Source organism: Sapajus apella, unplaced genomic scaffold (assembly GCF_009761245.1).
Source record: "Sapajus apella isolate SASKATOON/1434 unplaced genomic scaffold, GSC_monkey_1.0 scaffold34, whole genome shotgun sequence".
Classification (NCBI taxonomy): Eukaryota; Metazoa; Chordata; class Mammalia; order Primates; family Cebidae; genus Sapajus; species Sapajus apella.
In genome coordinates this window covers 7284345-7300318 of record NW_022436974.1, presented here as the reverse complement: position 1 = coordinate 7300318, position 15974 = coordinate 7284345, and the positions used below count along the sequence as shown (strand labels likewise).

Genomic DNA, 15974 nt, shown 5'->3' with positions numbered 1-15974 from the left:
TAGGAAGAGGGAAAATGACAATAAATTCCAAAAGATAAATGATTATCTGCTTTGGCTGAAAAAAAAAGAAAAGAAAAAAGAGCAAGGAAAGAAATCTGGAATAATGGGATAAACATATACATGCTTATATGCATGCATATAGCACGCACGCGCGCACACGCACACATACACACACACACACACACACACACACGAAAATTGGAAGGGTATTTTCCTTGCCAAAGAGATGGTTTTACCAGAAATAAATGGAACTGTGGCCATTCATTCCGGAAAATTAAACACAAGCATGACTCCCTAGAAATAATATTTCATCAGTTGTTAAGCACTAAGGGAGTCTAAAGAGTGTATAAATTACTAGCGTGATTTGTTCAAGGATACTATGATTATGGTTTCTGGGGCATGTTCTTGCTGGATGATCATTCTGGAATTTATCCTGTTTGTTTTTTATTACTCTCACACTTCTCAAATCAGTTTTACCCAATGTGGACACATTATATTAATTTGATATTCATGGTTTGCTCTCTCTCTCCTGCTCACCTCCTCTCCTTTCTGGTTTCTCTCCTTTTCTTACTCGCTTCTTTCCCTCCTCCATCTCTGCCTCTGTTTCCCTAAGTCATTCACACCCTCCTAGGCCCTCTCCTGCCTCCTCTTGCTCCGTCCTCCTTCTTCCATCTTAGACTAGAAAATGGACAGAAAAGGCAGTGCTTGCCTTCCTAGGGCTCTCTGCCAGAAAATGGAACAGGTCAGATTATAAAAGGGGATGAAAAAGGTATGTTCCTTGGCAAAATGGGGGAAACAGATGTTCAGGGATGGTTTGCTGTCTCTCGCTGTCTGCTGCCTGCTGAAATACGCTTCTTACAGGACCGCTGCATATGAACATTTATCCCCATGGCACATATGTGTGGTTATTTTAATGTCAAATATGTATAAACATTTACTTCTGCTTAATTCTCTTCCCCCTGTGACCTTTGTACCCCCAAATCTAGAGTAGACAAAATTACTGAACACCTGGTGGTAAGATTTATTAACATTTTCTCAGGGATTTTTTAAAAGATACTAACAGTGGACACTGGGACTGCTTTAAGGTTACTGTCTAACAGTAAATATTTTTTGAAAACTAGGTTCTTAAGAAAACACAGAAGGGACCTGTGGGTGCAAAATATGGTCTGGAATGAACACTGTGGAAAGTACAAGGTTTGGGGCCGGTGGAGTGGGGTGTGACGGTCTACTGCTGAGAGTATAAACCTGCCAGGCCTCCTTTGTCTCCCATGTGCCTCCCATAGTCAGCTGACTACTGACCATGAAGAAATGTCCATTATTGTTACTCTTGTGGTTGGTCAGCCAGAGACTTAGACTTCCTGCTCCTTTTATAAAACTATTTACTAGTTATTTCTAAAAGTCATTTTCTCTCAAATTCAAATGGGGGATCCAGACTGAATATTTGCTGTGGACTAAGGAGTTGGGCAGGCAGTTTTATGTCCCTGTCTGGCTGTGTTAACTTCAGGTGAATACTTACTCCCTCCCCTCCACTTGTCCTCCTCCTATCTTGTAGAAGGGTGATCAGCATCAAAAGAATTAGCACATTTAAAGCATTTAGAACAGTGCTTGAAAATGACTACCTTTCTCATTCTACTGCTTTCCTGTTTTTTTTGTTTTTCCTGTCTTCCCTTCCTTGCCTTGTCACTGTCAAGTATGGCTTTTTCTCTGAAGTCCATTTTGTTTTTCCTCTTTTAATTCATTTGCTGACATTGAAAAAAGATGGAAAAAGGACATCAATTACAAGTGTTCTTATTAAATACAATATAATAAAAAGAGCCAATATCTGAGTGCTTTTCGTGTGCTAGATTATAACATTATGTCAATCATCTCAAAACAATCCTGTGAGTTAGGTACTGTTATATCCCTCATCTTACAGATGGAGAACTGAAGCTTGACCAGTTAAATAACTTGCCAAATCACACCTGGTAAGTGGCAGGGCCAGGGCTTAACCCCAGCCCTGTTCTTCTCTATTGCCAGGATTCCTAATCATCATCTTCAATTCCAGAGCAAGTCATTAGAACCCAAACTCCTGATTCTTAGTAACAGATTCTTGGCAGAACCCTAATTTGCAGCTAGGTCTGTTTGACCTCATAACCATAGCTTGACCCACTCACAGTACTGCCTACAACTTGCCACACCCTGCAAGCTAGGCTCAAGGATGTGAGGGTGAGTGAGACATAGTCCTTCCCTCAAAGAACTGATAACCTAACTGGGGAGAAAGATCCATTGACAGGAACATTTACAATGTGGAGTTCTAGCTCCTTCAGGCCAATGGGCACTTATTGGCTGCATGACCTTGGGCAAGTTATCTAACCCCTGTGGACTTCAGTTTCCTCATCTGTGATATGGGAAAGCAAATATCTACTTCATAGGGTTATTGAAGGAGGTTAAATGAGATCATACATGTAGAGTGCCTAGCACATATTTGGCATTCTACAAGCAATTGCAATTATTGTTATTATATGGTGACTGCAAGAGGGACATGGGACCCCAGAGAAGAGGAACCTGATTCAATCATAGAGATCAAGGGGTGGCCAGGCAGGCTTTCCAGATGAGATCCATCCATCACAGTGTGACCTGAACGACATCATGTATGCCTTAGAACAGATGGCTGCAGCCTTTGTGAGCTCCTCCTCTAGGGTCTCTGCAACCAAATGCTGAATAAAAAAGTGCGGAAGAATGAAGCTGAATCTTCTCTCCCATTAGCATGGGAATTCTACAAAGTGGGACTGTAACCTTGTTATCTCCTTCCTCAAATGTTGTCCACACCCTCATGCCTCACAGAGTCTGTTTTTCTTACTCTTAACAAGTCCTTCAATTTGGCTCAGTGGTATTCAGCAGGACAAAACTGTGACACCATGCTCACTTGCATTTCACTCCCTTTTCCACCCTTATCAGTATTGCTTTTAAGTACTATCAGCTTCTTATAGCTGACATTCCACACTGTTTACCAAATTAGAGACTTAAGGGCTCCTCTAAAGTAATTGTAGGGATATAACCTAGTGTAGGTAGGTTGGTATTTGTTAGACTTAGGAAATAAAACACAGGAGACCCAGTTAAATTTGAATTTCAGATAAACAGTGAATAATTTTTTTAGTATAAATATGTCCACTACAATATTTTGGACACATAATACTAAAATATTTTGGTGTTTATCTTCAGATAAGCAGATAATTTCAATTCAGATCCAACTGGTGTTTCATTTGGCAGTCCTAGGTGTAGGAGCAACATCTGGGGATGCTCTGCTCTTTGCATTGGATTTTTGGCTTGCTCTATTAGTAGGTGTGATAAATGGTGACTCAGTTCTATATCACCAGGTATTCAGTTGCCACTTGACTCCATTTAGATGCTTACATTAATGAGACTTGATTGCTGCTAGGCATATTATTTTATCACCTCAGAAAATGGATGCTGGAAATTAACCCTTCCTACAGTAGAAATCCTAAACAACTTCAGGGATTTGATGCACGCCCCACTGTGTACAATACATAAACACAGAAGACTGCCTACTTCTGGACTGATTATATGGCTTCTAAGATCTGAATGTTAAGGTTTTGATTTTCTTCCATTCTTTCTTTTAGCAGACACTCATGTGCCATAGACTCTACTTTGGAGAGTCAAAGCATCGTAGGGTCCTCATAGGAGGGAATACCCAATGCCATCTTCCTTAATGCATCATCACTCAGCCTCTGCTAGAACATCTCCTGAGGGGGCGTTGTGTGAATGGGGGAGGGGCCCCTGCTTCCTGAGAAAACCTGGTCTATTATTACACAGTGATCATTATTATTATCATTATTATGAAGATTTCTTTATAGAGAGCTGAAACCTGACTTACTGTTTCTTACACTTGGTTTTCCATGTTTTGCCTTCTAGAGCTTTCAAACATTTATTTTACTGGAATGGGAGGAGTTCCTCTATCCCTCTCACAGGCCTGCAGCAGGGCCATCACTGCTCAAACCCCTAGGGGAGCATGCAGATGGGCAGGTTGTGGGGGCTGTGTTTTGGGCTCCAACCCCACGGCAGCATCTACGGTTGAGTGTTTACAGCTCCCGAAGCCCCAGTAGGCATGTGTTACAGTGTGATCTTTCAGTTTTGCTGTCTTCAGGGGGCTGTGTTAATCAGCTCAATTAGACCCTCTGCCTTTTCACAAGGACAGAGGGCTTTCTGTATGCTGGGTTCTTGCCTAGTGTACCAGAAAAATCAGATCACACGTGGGCTTGGAGGATGGGTGCAAGGTTTTATTGAGTGATGGGGGTAGCTCTGGATGAGGTGGATGGGGAGCCAGAAGGGGGATGAAGTGGGAAGGTGGCCTTCCCCTGGGGTCAGGCTGCCCAGCAGCCAGACTTTCCTCTGACCGCCTTCAGCCAAATTCCACTGATAGTGGCCCACAGGGTCTGCTGGTGTGCTCTTCTGCTCATCTTGATGTCCAGCTGTTTGTGTCTGTGCCCACTAGTGTCCCGGGGTTTTATGGGCACAGGATAGGGGAGGGTGATAGGCCCGAAGCAACTTTTTGGGTGCAAAAACACAAATGCCTGTTCTCATTAAGGTTTGTGGGGACAGGCCAGAGCCTCACCAGGGACCCCGCCTTTTTCTACCCAGCACTTCCCTGCCCCCTCCCATATCATTACTATGACCCAACATAAGGATATATTTTACATTTAGACCCACAAACACAAATACAAATATAAATATAAGTGAGAAGAATTTCATGGAATAGCAATTACTCTTATTAGGCTGCATCTGATGTTTCCTATTATATTCTATTTCATTTATTTAAAATCCTGGTCAGGACCCTGTTAAATTGATTTCATGACCCACAATTGGGTGGCCAACTATTGTTTGAAAAATACTGCTACAGAGTGTTACAGAGCAAATATAGAATAAGTCTATTCCTCATTTCTTCCTAAATGATTTTGAAATATTTGAAGGTTGTTATTTTGTATTATGTCTTAATCTTCTATTTTCTATACTAGGTATGGCCAAGTTTCCCCATCCATTCCCATCCTGCTCAACACCCTCTGAGTGCTTTCTGGTTGAGAAACATTTCATTTAAAACTTGACACTGAGACATGAGCACATAACCTCACATATAGCTTAGCCAATGCTTGGCATTGTGGGATCATCAGACCCCTTGATCTCAACTCCCTAATGAATTTGTATCAGTTAATTAATACTCAATTGGGTATAGTTATAATTATTTATTAATTTATCTAAAATACCTAACCTAGCCCACTTTTTTTCTGTTTTGTCATTATGGTATCTTGAAATATTTTTTCTATTTGTGGGGGTGGAGAGATGGGGAGCTCAAATCAAGATGGCAATTATTCATGTTTCCTGGATCTGCCCAAAACTCAGGAAATATAAACAAAAAGAAACTATGCGTCTAGCACAGTCTAGCACAGCAATAATTAAAACTCCACCAAAATGACCATATTTGGTAAGAAAATGGCTAACAGGTTAATAATAGTTAATATTTATAGAACACCTGTTGCGATTTAAGCACTGGACTAAGAGCTTTACATGTAATTGACTCATGAATTTCTCACAGTCCTTTGAGGTAGATACTATTGTAACCACTGTTTATAAAATGAGGAAAAACAACTTTAGAGAAGTTAAGTAGTTCAACTAAAAACATAGAACTAATAAGTGGAAGAGGAGGGGTGATTCGAGGCCCATCTGACTGCTATGCCTGTGTTTTAAAATATGTAACTGCCTCCCACAGAGAGGAAGCTGCCTCTGGTGGTTTAAAAAGAGAGTGCCTGTAACCTGCCTAGCCTAATGCTTACGTGGAGGCTTAATAGATGGATCCTACCATCTCCCATAAGGAAAGGAAAGAGCTTAGTAGCAAATTCAGGCCACTAAGAGTCCCCAGGAGTCTATGAAAACTGTCTAGATTCATCACTAACCACACTGGGGCAGGCCTCAGTGCTTTCCAGTAGGGAAGTAAGGTCTGGAGTCTGGGAGCATCTCTGTACCCATAAGACAGATAGGAGGCAACATAAAATGATGGTTAAGATCAAGAGCTGCTCATGCCTATAATCCCAGCACTTTGGTAGGCTGAGGCAGGTGGATCACCTGAGATCAGGAGTTCAAGACCATCCTGACCAACATGGTAAAACCCTCTCTCTACCAAAAATACAAAAATTAGCCGAGCATGGTGATGCATGCCTGTAATCCCAGCTACTTGGGAGTCTGAGACAGGAGAATAACTTGAACTGGAGAGGCAGAGATTGCAGTCAAGATTGTGCCATTGCACTCCAGCCTGGGCAATAGAGTGAAAAAATAAAAGGCAAGAGCTCTGCAAAAACAGGCTTGAATCTTAGCTCTGTTGTTTATTAGCCATGTGATCTCAGGTAATTCATAGGACCTTGCCTAGCCACCAGTCCACTTGGGTAACACATGGGTAATAATATCTACCATACTGATGGAATGAGATAATGAATGGAATCATCTGGTTCAGAGGAGACACTCCATATGTGCTAGTTCAAGATGGAAAAGTGGATTTTGATCTTTCTGCTCCCACAATATCATGTGCCTGTTTCCTCATTTAGGTTGAGATTCTGAGTGCCTAGAAATATAGGCCTGCAAATATGCTAAACCAGTGGTTCTCAAAGTGTGGTCCATGGGCAAGCAGTATCAGCACCATCACAGAACGTGATGCAAATGCAGATTCTTGGGCCCCATATAGGCCTACTGAATCAGAAACTCTGGAATGGGGCCCAGCAACCTGTGATACTGATACAGCTAAAGTTTGAGAACTACTTCCCTAATGGCACTGAGGGTTCTGAGTCTTCTGTTTTCAACAGGACTCAGTCAAAGCTCTAAAGAGGCTGAATCTTTTGGGTAGATATTGTGATCAAATATATAGACTGTGGAGTTTACTTTCAGGTTTTTATTTAATCTTTTTATTGTTGTTTATCCCAAACCAGCCATTTTCTGATGTTCTCTTTCTTTCCTCTATTTAATTTGAAACCCCTATTGGATATACCTTACATCGCATAGGTCGAATAGAAAGGGGCCATTCCCAGACGCCCAGGTAAAGGAAACAACATTCCTAAAGAGCTTTCCTGGGCCATCCCTGTATCCTTAGCACAGGGTACCTGCAGGGACTGTGCTTCCTTTGCCTCTTTTAAGTTCCTGGAACTCTCTAAGAACTTTTCTGCCACAAGATCTTTGCAAATGATATTTGCTTGGGCTGGAATGCTCTTCCTGCCTCCTTTATGTGGCCAAACCTTCTTGTCTTTTAGGTCTTTATTTACATATCTCCTTGGAGAAGGCTTCCTTTTTCATCTTCTCTAAATGGCCACTTTCTCCCTAGTTATTAAGCATTGTTACTGCAGTCTCAGTCTGCTCTTTTTCTTCATTACAAATAGGCCAGTTTGTAATTGTAGACTTATTTATATGTTTTAGTAAAACAAAGCCCATACCAGGGTATTCAGTCATCTAGTAGAGTATGTGGATTATCAATGTAATCAATATTTTTTTTTTGGTGCTATTGGGGAAACAGGGCGTCAATCTGCCACCCAGGCTGGAGTACAATGGTGCCATCCTAGCTCACTGTAACCTCAAACTCCAGCACACCTAGCCAGTTTTTTTTTTTTTTTTTTTTTTTTTGTAGAGACAGAATCTCATATGTTGCTCAGGCTGATCTTGAACTCCTGGCATCAAGCCATCTTCCTATCTTGGCCTCCCAAAGTGCTAGGATTACAGGAATAAGTCAATGTGCTCAGCCAGTATTTCTGAATGAATGAATGCACCATTATAGCTCCCACATACCTTGCCTTCTTTCAAACTCTGTTGTGCTTTCAGTTAATCCTCTAATTAGGACTTATTTTTTTCTTTTTTCTTTTTCTTTTTTTTTTCCTTTTTGAGACGGAATCTTGCTCTGTCACCCAGGCTGGAGTGCAGTGGCGTGATCTTGGCTCACTGCAATCTCGGCCTCCCAGGTTCAAGTGATTTTCCTGCCTCAGCCTCCTGAGTACCTGACGTTACAGGCACCCACAACCATTCCTGGCTAATTTTTGATTTTTAGTAGAGAAAGAGTTTCACCATGTTGGCCAAGCTTGTGTCCAACTCATGACCTCAAGTGATCCGCCCACCTTGGCCTCTCAAAGTGCTGAGATTACAGGCATGAGCTGCTGCACCTGGCCAGGACTTAATTTTTTCTAGTTATTTCTAATTATTCCTCTCTCTACTTGGGACTTTTCTGAAGACTTCTACTTAGCATGATACTGGCTCTGTGGTTGACATGCAATAAATGCTTTCTGATTTCTTGATCAATAGCTTATAGAATATTTAAGACGTAAATTTTAACTCTTTCCTCACTTTGAGTTTATGCTGTAAAATAAATTTTTCTCCTGAATGGAACCATCTAGAGTGTCTGGAGTCATTTGGAACGGTGAGAATTTCCCCACTTCTCTGTCTTTTCTTGGCTTTTATAATGGTATAAGACTGTTGGTCTGTAGTGCATATTCTGGAGAGAAAAAAACTAAAATTGCTGTACTGATTGTGGAGGGGTCATTTCTCTCACTATTCTATCTATGAACTGACAAGTTATGTTTTCAGTATGAAACATACAATTAGTTTCAAAATGGGGATTACAAGCGTTCTTTAGGGTGAACATTCTGATCTACGTTGTCTTCAGTTATTGTGAAAATCCTAATTTTTAATAGTGGCTTTGTGTTTTTTTTTTTTTTTTTTTTTTTTGAGATGGAGTTTCGCTCTTGTTACCCAGGCTGGAGTGCAATGGCGCGATCTCGGCTCACCGCAACCTCCGCCTCTTGGGTTCAAGCAATTCTCCTGCCTCAGCCTCCTGAGTAGCTGGGATTATAGGCACATGCCACCATGCCCAGCTAATTTTTTGTATTTTTAGTAGAGACGGGGTTTCACCATGTTGACCAGGATGGTCTCGATCTCTTGACCTCTTGATCCACCCGCCTCGGCCTCCCAAAGTGCTGGGATTACAGGCGTGAGCCACCGCGCCCGGCCTGTGTTGTTGTTTTAGAAACTCAGTATGATTCCAGTTTTAGAAACAAAAAAGTGTCTATATCATCATTGGAAATAACAGAGTAAAACATTATTAGTGTTTTTGTTCATGAAAAGAGGAAAGGGAAGCAATCATAATAGAATGATATATTGTAGGGTGGATGGAACTGGGGCTGCTTTCTATTAGTATGCAATTGGAGTCACCCAGTATCTCAATGGAATGATCAATATGATTAGAAGCTTGGGAGCTTCTTTTCAAGTGGGCAACGTCAATTAATCAACTAACTCAGTGCTTCTCAATCAGGAACACTTTTGCCCCCTAGGGGACATTTGGCAATGTCTGGAGACAGTTTTTGTTTTTATAAATGAAGGTAGAGGGGGTGGTTGCCACTGGCATCTAGTGGGTAGAGGCCATCCCTACAATGCACTGGGCAGTTTCTCACAACAAAGAATCATCAGCCCCAAATGTCAGAGGGCCATGGGTGAGAAACCATGCAATAACAGATCAGCCAAAAAAGTATTACGAGTTTTCAGTACTCCCAAGGTTTTGGTTGTAGTATAGCAAATAATGTTTGGAATAATCATCATGTATTAAATATCTACTCCATGCCAGGATCTTCATATTCACAGCTGCTCTGTCTCAGTTTGTGTCTGACCCCAGGCTTGTTTGGGGCCAATGTCTCTACCCTTCTTCCTTACCCATTTGGTGTAGGTGCATTTTCTCTGGACATCAGCATATCTATCCTCAGTTTATTGTGTTTATATAGATAAAATTATGTGTTTAGTGCATATTAGGTAATATGCTTACAGGAGAAAGCAGTCAAGCAAGAAGAGACTGGTGTGTCACTCTGGGTGTGAAACTAAAAACATCCCGACAAACAGGCCTCAGATCTATAACTTAATAATCCAGCCGGACTACCTATGTAGCGTGGTATAGCACAGAGCCTGGTCCTTAGTAGGTACTTAATAAATATTTGTTGGGAAACTTTTTTCATAATCCACACGAGTCCTTGGGTAAGCTTCAAGATGAGCAGGGTTTTTAAATGATCTCTTTTGTGGCATAACATTTAATTTGTTCCAGGAGCAGTTTCTTCATCCACGGGCACTTGATATTTCCAGAACTACACAGATGTTGTACCTTGCGTATCTTCCCACTTGCCCTCCACATTTTCCTCTTTTTTGTTTTTCACTCTTTCACTTTGAGTCAATTTGTCCTGACAAAGGCTAATCCCCTTGCCCTTTCTTCTCCTTGCAGCAATGTACACCCCACACCCTCTGCTTGAGGCACTGCCAGTATTCCCTGACTTTTGCTCCTGCCAACAGTTTGCAGGGGAGGGCATGTGTCAAAAGCTTATTTAAGAGTATGATTTTATATTTAGAAAAAAAGGAAAAAACAGACTAGAGTTGACCCTTCAACAATGCAGGAGTCACGGGCGCTGACCCTCTCGCACAGTTGAAAATCCAAATATAACTTTTGACTCCCAAAACTTAACTACTAATAGCCTCCTGTTGATCAGAAGTCTTACCAATAATATAAACAGTTGATTAACACATATTTCATATGTTATATGTATTAATCCTGTGTTCTTACAATAATGATTAAGCTAGAGGAAAGAGAATGTTATTAAGAAAATCTCAAGGAAGAGACAATTATAAAGTCTTCTTCCTTGTCAACTTCACATTGAGTAGGCTGAGGAGGAAGAAGAAGAGGAGGGGTTGGGCTTGCTGGCTTAGGGTGGCAGAGGTGGAAGAAGATCTGTGTGTAAGTTGACCTGCACTGTTCAAACCTGTATTGTGCAAGGGCCTGCTGTATTGCCATTGTAAAACAAAGGACTGAAGGAGAAGCTTGGAAAAAATCTTCTCACCTGGTGATCATATAGGGGTTTATTAACTGTGGGGTTGGTGTGACCATCTTATGTTTATAAAAAGAAGAGGTTAAAAGAAAAGGTATTGAGAAGCATGGTAGTATATGCTTTCCTTCCTTGTGTACATGCCTTTGCTCGAAATATCCTCCTTCTCTCAGCACCTGACTTTCTTGGAACCTGCCCCTTTTTCCCTGTGCAAAATCAATCATTCCTCTATGCTTCCGTAATGCTTTGTGTTTAATCTCTACTATGTTCATCATCATCTCTTCTCTTTAGCATATTACACTCTGATGTAGCAAATACTTCTGAAAGAGAGTTGCAAGAGCACTGTGACTGACTGCAGTAAGCCAGCTAGCAACTTCCATGTGCTAGGAGTGGATTCCAGGACTGCACCTTTAGAGATTCAGAAATTTGGAAGTGGAACATGAGTTTAAATTTTTACATGCTGTGGTTCATAAGTTATACTTCGGAAAGTGCTTAAACTTGAACTTAAAAAATATCCCTACTTGTTCTAGGAACAAAACAAGCATTTTGATCAAAGCAGCCTGGGTACATTCAATCATTGTTCATTCAACAGTCATTAATGAACTACTAATTGCAGTAACCTGTCCCAGGTGAGGCTGTGTGCAGTAGCTGTCCCTTATATAGTCATGTTCATCCGCTCTCCTTTTGCTGTTTGTCTTCTCTGTCTTTGCAAGCCCAAGCCCATTCTTAGGGCCCATTCAGTCAAAGTATTAGCCGATAAGTACTTTCAATGTTTGTCATGGCCAGGGCAGTGGAGGAGGGGGATGCTAAGAAGAGTGAGAGGGGAAATAGATTTGCATTTTAATGGAGTATTTTAAGTTCCTTGGTATTTCAAATTACTGGAGAAGAGAAGGGTTTCTAACTTTTACTGAATTCCTAGATGTGCCCAGCACTTGACCTGTATTATCTCATTTAACCCCTGCAATAAGTTTATGAGGTGTTACTCTTTTACAGAGGAGGAAGCTGAGACCCTCCATGTCTGGAACTAGGTTAGATGGAACATGGACTAGAAGCAGGTCTTAGAGGCCTACTCATTCTCCTCTATCCAGATGCCTCTGTTACCTCAACATTTTTCCCACGTCTATGCTGGTTGGGAACAGCTTGGGATCACTGGAACATCCTGGTACTTGTCCTGTTTTGAGTGAAAGACTACTTTCTGGGCTGCCCCAAAGAGCACTAAAGATTGGCCCATAATCTTCTTAACTTTCCTAGGAGTGAGTGAATGACAACTTGGGTCACTTTAGAAAGGATACTGACCTTTAGGATGAGTGCATAGATCCAAAGCAAGCACAATGTGGACTAGTTCACTATCTTGCTGTTAGTGAAGGTGTGTTCATTTTTTATTGTAAACATACCTTGTTTCTATTTGACAAAAACCAGACATCAGAATCTCCAGCCAAGTGTATATGTTACTGAAGACATCTTGCTAGTGAAATTCAAAGTCTTTTTTGCAGGCGTTAGTTCTTGAACAATAGATTCAGGAACTAAGTTAAGGCCTGAAAAGAGTATTTGTTTTCTGCATTTGATATAGAGCTTATTGACAGATGAGGAAATTAAGGCACAGGAGGGAAACATTGGCCTCGGCAGTGCTTTCTGCCTGTGCTGCCATGTATCTGATTGCTGGGTATTAATTTGAGGAGTCTAGGCTAGGTCTCTCTGATTGAATCAGAAGATTCTTGAACCCACAAGCTGTGCCTAGAACTTCATTGCAGGTCTAAGAATCTGTAGCATTTGATCCAGTGACCCACTTCTTAAAACTTCCTCTGGCTTACATGCCTTTAAATTTTCCCAGCCTCTTCCTCTTCTCCCTCCTTCTTTCCCTATTTTCCGATTGTGGACATTCCCCAAGTGAACTGATCTTTGAAGCTTCATCTCTCTTTTTCTTTACACCTCCATCCTCAGCTTCCCATCCAGTCCCTTGTTCCTTGTTTCTTCTTGCCCAGAGGACAGTAAGTTACTCAGCATCTTTCTCAAACCATTTCCTCTTCTCAACTATGCTTCATCTGTCATTGTTCTAATGATCCATTTTCTAGGATGGAAAGATCTGTTCTTCCTATGACTGGCCTTAAAGTCTAGGTTAACTTGATTACTTTGTCCTTTTCCACAGGATAAACAATGAATCAATGAGAAGAATAAAATCTTGCTTCAAATATTTGATACCTTTCTTTATGACATTTGGTATCTTCAAAGATATGCTATCTCTCATTTCCTTTCTATCACTTCTATCAACCTCACATATCATTGCTTCCTGCAACTATCCCAGATAATCTCTTGAAATTATAATAGCAAATGTATGTTGAATACTACATGTATTGTGCTAAGCATTTTACATTTGTTACTTTCTTCAGTCCTCGCAACCACTCTGTGAGATGCTATTTTCTTCATCTTGCCAAAAAGAATACTGAGGTTTACAGAAGTTAGGCAACTAACTGTCACACAGATACTGAATGGTGGAGCCTCAACTCAGCTCATGCCTGTTTTGTTCTAAACTTGATGGTTGTAACTTGGAAATTCTTCTGCTTCCTAGCATATAGGATGGTATAGAGGAATGCTAGGTGAATCAGTGGTCCCTTCACTGACCATAAGATACCACTTCAGCTCCTAATTTGCGATTCAGGATTCACGGTGTGTAATAGAAGGCACATTGAGGCAGAAGTTGTTTCTATCCCTGGCTTTGCTACTAAACTTGTTCCGTAGCATTGGACAAGTCATTCAACAGCTATGCCTGAGCTGCTTCATGTGGCAAGTGAAAGGTTTGGTTGACACTTTCTTTGATTCTTTCCAAGTCTACATTTTTGTGATCTTGTTATTCTGCCTTCCCTTGTTTTATCCTCGTTTCTAGTAAAAACCCTTTCTTCTATGCCTTTCTTCCAAGCACCCAGACCTTGTCACCTCCCTCTTGGCTGTTGCCTCTGCTTGCCCAGGTCTGCCTTTTCCTTTTCCTGCTGCGTCTGAACTACACCACCCTCCCAGGCTCTTCCTTCTGTATAAAGTTCATCCTTCTCTCTGCCTTTTCCAGGTATCTGCAGTACTTGGATCTCCTGCATTGTTGCTTGCCTGTTTTCTGTTCACACATCTTGTCTTCTTAGATGACAGGTCCTTGAAAGGCTGGTCAACTGCTCTAAGTTTCTTTTGTGTGCTAAGTTTCCTGTGTGTACCAGGGTAGGAGACTTCAAATGGAGTAGGTATTTCCTAAATAATTGTTAAATGATTACATTTGGGCTTTATCTCAAGAGCAGTGGTTACTCAGCAGGAATGCCCATCAGGGGAATCAGAGTCAGGACACACAACCAACCAGAATTAACCAGGGTAAAACTGCTGGCAGACTAGTTAGGGAATTCTCACAATCCAGGGAGAAGTCCCTGAAGGCCCGGCCTAGTGAACAGGTGAAAAAAGGCAGGGAGCACCAGATAAAAGAGGCTTGGTATGCGCTGACTCTCCCACTGACAATCCTGGGCAGCAACGTCACTGTTACCTGGCTTTCTCTTCTCCAAGCAGTACAGCTGCCCAAGTAAGCCAGGCAGATGTGCCAAGGGGCAGGCTCGGGCACCCGAGATCAGGGATCCAGAGAGCAGGCGGTATAAACCAATATAATGGGGTGGATGAGTAGTTCTTAGCACAGCCCGATTTTAAGAGGTGGGGCAACATTTTCCCAGAGTCACTTACTTTCTTTGCCTCTGCTGAGGCAGGTAACAGCCTGCGGATTTGTGGCCAGAGGATGTACGGTTCTGCGAACACATTTCATATCCAAGGCTGCCAGGTCTGTTTTGGCCCTTCCGTTTGTCAACGGAGCACATAGTAGCAGTTTATCGCCCAATCTCAAGTGCGTGATGGAAGCACTGGGGCCTGAGCAATGCTGAGAAAAGTGTGGTCACTTTCCACCTGGAAATTCCACTTAAGAAGAAAAAAAAACAACCTAAGCAGAACCTAACCTAGACTTTTGGGCAGATCTGGAAACATTTTTGGCCGACATTGGCCTGGTGGGAAGGAAGACAAAGTGGAGGGAGAACTGTTGAGTCTGAAATAGGGACAAAGCAAAGGAGGCTGTCGCCCTCCTAAGTCTCAGGGAGACACGTCAGCTGGAGCTCCGGGCAATTTTGGCCTGGCAGTCTCGCGGCTCGGGAGGGGCGGCGGGCGTCTGCAGGCGGGCTCTAGGGCCCAGCGGCCGGGCGCCACGGCGGGGGTGGAGTGTAGGGTTACAGTGACAAGCCCGGGTGACCCTCCCCAGCCCGCGCGCGGGGAGAGCGGAGCGCGGACGGCGGCTGGAGCGCGCGGGAACCTCTAAGACCCAGCAGCGCTTGTTGGTTTTGGGGCTGGAGGTGAAGCCCTGTGTGAATGGGGTTGATTGTCTGACGCCACTTCCCCGCGCTGCCCCAGGCCATGTCCAGCGCGCTGCCCTGCGGCCGCCTTCCCCAACCGCGGGACTGAACTAGCCATGATCGCCTCATGTGGAGGACAAAGTTGCGCCGGGGAACTTGTGAGCCTGCAGTGAAAGGTAACCAGCCGCCGCTTGAGGTGCCGGGAGGGCGCCTCCGAGGCTCCCACGGGGAGAACCCAGACGCCTCGGGCTCCCCTGGACCCTGCTACTCAGGGAAGGGGGCAGCTCCTGGGGACCCAAGGCTGAGATCCCACATTGCTGTTGTTTTTAAGCGGGTTCCCTTGCCCCGCTTCAGGTCCTGTTGCTTACGGGCCGCGCCTCAGCGCCTTGCCGCCCCGCGACCCACGTAGGCTGAAGTTGTGGCTCTGGGGTGCGGGCCCGGGTGCGGCGCGCCAGACGCAGGGCTGGCCTTGTCGGAGGGGCGCACCCATATGGTCCGAATCTCCGTGGCGCGCCCGCGCAAGGGTCTCGCTGCGAGGGAGGGGACGGAAGGGGGTGTCCGGTGCCGCTTCCCCCGCGCGAGACAAAGGCGCGCGCACCGGCCCGCCCGACAGGCTCCAGAGCTCGTGGCTGGACCCTTCCTGCCCGCGGGCCAGACCCGGCTCTGGCGGATGAGGGCTACGAAAGGGTTGCACCACAGCCCCAGACGCCCGGATCGCGTTAGCTGCTGCTCCTTCTTTGTT

General features: G+C 43.4%; 1 protein-coding gene across 6 annotated transcripts in view; it reads left to right on the top strand.

The window, feature by feature from the left end:
- AMOTL1 (angiomotin like 1) overlaps window positions 1-15974 on the top strand; it is a 172661-nt gene that overhangs the window by 51260 nt on the left and 105427 nt on the right. The window contains exon 1 of one of the 6 annotated variants that reach the window (XM_032295736.1): window positions 15113-15408. The exons of 4 other annotated variants lie outside the window; for them this stretch is intronic. In XM_032295736.1, the coding sequence (XP_032151627.1) occupies window positions 15360-15408 (49 nt within the window). In that variant the 5' untranslated portion in view covers window positions 15113-15359. Of the gene's footprint in view, window positions 1-15112; window positions 15409-15974 lie in introns of those variants that run through there. One more of the 6 variants, XM_032295737.1, reaches the window with a different exon arrangement.